The 3,264-nt window shown below is 42.6% G+C and overlaps 1 protein-coding gene across 1 annotated transcript; it reads right to left on the bottom strand.

Moving 5' to 3' along the window:
• Positions 1-306: 306 nt before the first annotated feature.
• Positions 307-1,868, bottom strand: LOC147988138 (large ribosomal subunit protein bL28c-like). Its single transcript, XM_087543234.1, has 2 exons — positions 1,628-1,868; positions 307-876 (listed from the first exon to the last, which is right to left on the bottom strand). The coding sequence occupies exons 1-2, from the start codon at positions 1,806-1,808 to the stop codon at positions 644-646; spliced, it is 414 nt and encodes a 137-aa protein (XP_087399360.1). The 5' UTR covers positions 1,809-1,868; the 3' UTR covers positions 307-643.
• Positions 1,869-3,264: the final 1,396 nt, after the last annotated feature.

Here is a 3,264-nt window from a genome sequence, read left to right as displayed (position 1 = left end):
TTATTTATGTACTACTACTAAAGGTAGATCCAGAGTAATAAACTAGAAAATCGCTCAAAATTTGGAGACATGCAGATCCGCATTGATTCTCTGCAGCTTCGTTCTCTTTGTGCCGAAGCTGAACCAACAACGATAGTAGGAAGAATTCCTTTTTTCCACATCAATTTGGGAGCAACGGAGAGCTGCACAATCACATGTTGATCCACACTAGCAGTACTAAGTATGATGCTTAGCATTAACTGACTAAATTGCTAGCCTCTTAATTCATGTTTAGCTACCATTTCTCTGACTCGGATACTCCACATCTGAACCAAGAATCATAAAACATCCTTCCCTGATCAATCATAAAACATCAGGTTGGTTTGCAGCTGAAAGGCACAAACCAACTGCACAACTACATATACATGATGATGACGATGATCCGGTATGATGCTTAACATCAACTAACTCATCAAGGAAAATGGGCATTTATAAGGTTACTTGCACAAATCGCACTAGGAAGGAAGGAACCGACACAAAAGGGGAGAAAAGGAAAACTGGACATAAATCCATTTTGCATACCACATTACATTGAAATGGTTGATGTGAGGAAATCAAGAAGATGTTGTTGCTAGGAGGCCTTAACTATGGCTCATCGATCATTTCATTTCTTGTTGAGGTCGATCCCTGCCTTCTTGGCGACGGCGTCGAGGCCGTGCTTCTCGATGGTCTTGAGGGCCTTGGTGGAGAGGCGGAGCTTGACGTAGCGCTTGCCGGCCTCCCACCACAGCTTCTTGTACTGCAGGTTCACAAATTGCTGCTTCTTGGTCTTGTGGTTGGAGAAGGACACCTTGTTGGCCCGGTTCGTCTTCTTCTCCAAGAAGGGGCAGATCCGGCCTGAACCCACATCAGATTCAGATCATTCCTTCATTCATCAATGCCTCTTTCTTTCTTTCTTTCTTTCTTTCTTAACCATTGAATTAATCATTCAACTGGTAGATAGATAGATAGATAGATAGATAGATAGATACTATTTTTGGGAAGATAATAGTGCATGTATGTAAATAAATGTCTGTAGCTAAATAAAACAGGACCAAAAAAAGCACAAGCGATTCATATATATATATATATTTAGTCGAAACAGAAGCGATTCATTTAGCTTGACAATCACTCGGGCGAGGCTACAACTACTAGCATCTGACCACCACACCACTACCTAGGTGTGAGTTTATAGCCATCACCATCAACCATTGCAATTCATTCATTTTCAAGGCGCATCCAAAGAGAAGAGAAGAGCAATTCGGATATCTGCAACAATTTTGGACAGACAGTCTCCAGTTCCGGGCTCAGACCTCCATCTCATCTCCAGTTATGTACATACCCAATCCAATTATGTTATGGCCCTTGGAAGAAAGAAAGAATGTATGCTTTGCTGCCCAATTAATCTACCTAATGTTCATCCAATTAATCTACCTACCTGCCCAACTTTTGTTTCAAGCCTGAACTCAACTATGAAGAAGAAGAGCAGAGCAGCACAAGACAGAGCAATGCAACCCAAAATGTACACCACCGAGATCCGGCCGAGGGAGGACCAAAGTGAGGAATTAAAATTGCCAGGCCAGGGGAACAAAGGGAGGGAGGGACGTACGCGCGACGATGGTGTTCTTGGTGGGGAGGGAGACCGCGGTGGCCGTGGAGGTGAGGCCGAGGCTGAGGCCGGCGAGCTGCGAGGTGGCGAACCCGAGCGAGGCGTTGGCGCGGCGGAGCGGAGCCCTGGCGGCGGCGGGCATGGAGACGGTGTAGGAGCACATCATGGAGATGGACGCCATGGATGGATGCAGCGCTCTCACGGCGGAACAAGAAAGAAAAGAAAGAGGATAAGACCACGGCGAAAGCAAGAGGAGGATAAGAAGAAGAAACAAGGCGGGCCAGCCCACTCCCGCTCTGCGCAGCCCAGCACTTGTCAACTTTTTCTCCCCTATTTCAATATCCACATCACAGAAAAAATCAATCTCTCCCCTGCCTGAATCTCCACATCACGTCTATGCTTTGCAGGGTCATGCACTCTGCACTGATGGTCAATATGTTGCATCGATTCTGTACTGCAGGGTCTGTGCTTTGCAGGTCTGTCTTCCATGCTGCACCTTTTCTTTTTGTCGTTGGTTGCACACGACTGTTCAGTACGACCACTTCCATCATGTTATGGTGATCCATTCACGTTTGCATAGGATGGGACCTAAAAGCTAACATGAGGTAAATCAAGACTGATGTGGACTTTGTACTTTTGTAGTGCCTATATTTATAAATAAAATTTCTAATGTGTTTGTAACTTGACACTTCTGCTCTAATTTTTGGTTCTCAGTTAGCTATTTAATTTGTAATATCATCAATGTGGCTTTTAGTTTTGACAGTAGGACGATAGGCGTTCATCATGTTTTTTGCTTACATAATATGTTTATGTTTCTATTATTTCCTCTTCAGCGCTAGGAATTTTTATTCTACTAAATGATGCATATATGTTCACTCTCTTATTTTCACTGTCAATGATAACATGCCATTGCTTCTATTGTGCAAAGTACTGGCATCATGGAAGCTGTGGCCATAGGTAAAAGCATGGTAATTTCCCCTTAGTATTTAATTTAGGTATAATTAACGTGTTCTAATATTTCTTGGTGTTCAGTTCATGCCGCTCCATTGCTGTGATCCTTTATATATGGTACGACAAGGAAATGATAGAAGAATTCTTGACATTGAATTGTGTACTCTATACAATTTTGCATTTGGGATTATTACTGTTAGTAGTACTAACTAATTGGTATTATAAGGTCTATCTCGAGTTCTCGATATTAGTTTAGCGTGTTCAATATCATGTGTTTGTTCTTAGTAGCAATTTTTTAAGATCTTTCTTTTTAGCATATGTTGTACTTCATAGTTGAAATTTCACTCCATGGACGTGAAAACAGAAGCTGTAGTTAGCAAGACACGTGTATAAATATAACTAACTGCTGGAACTTCTACATCTAGATTTAGAAGTATTTCACATTGTACTTTATGCCAAAAGTATGAGTGGCTTCTTCCATCGATCTACCTAACCATTGGATGAAAAGATGTGCTTTGGCAGCCCCTCAGACGCACATGTTTCTTCTCCCGGATCTTCCGCCGGTGCCCTCAAAATCGGAAAAAGGAAAAGAAAACCTTCTCGATGATGAGCTTCGATCAGTAAGGGGTACTCACCCCATTCACCATTGCAAGGAATAGAAACTGCACATGTTCCTCCTGAGACCT

Source organism: Triticum urartu, chromosome 1A (assembly GCF_056163025.1).
Source record: "Triticum urartu cultivar PI428250 chromosome 1A, HENAU_Tu73, whole genome shotgun sequence".
NCBI lineage: Eukaryota > Viridiplantae > Streptophyta > Magnoliopsida > Poales > Poaceae > Triticum > Triticum urartu.
The sequence above is the reverse complement of the archived record's forward strand: the minus strand, read 5'-3'. Positions and strand labels throughout refer to the sequence as shown.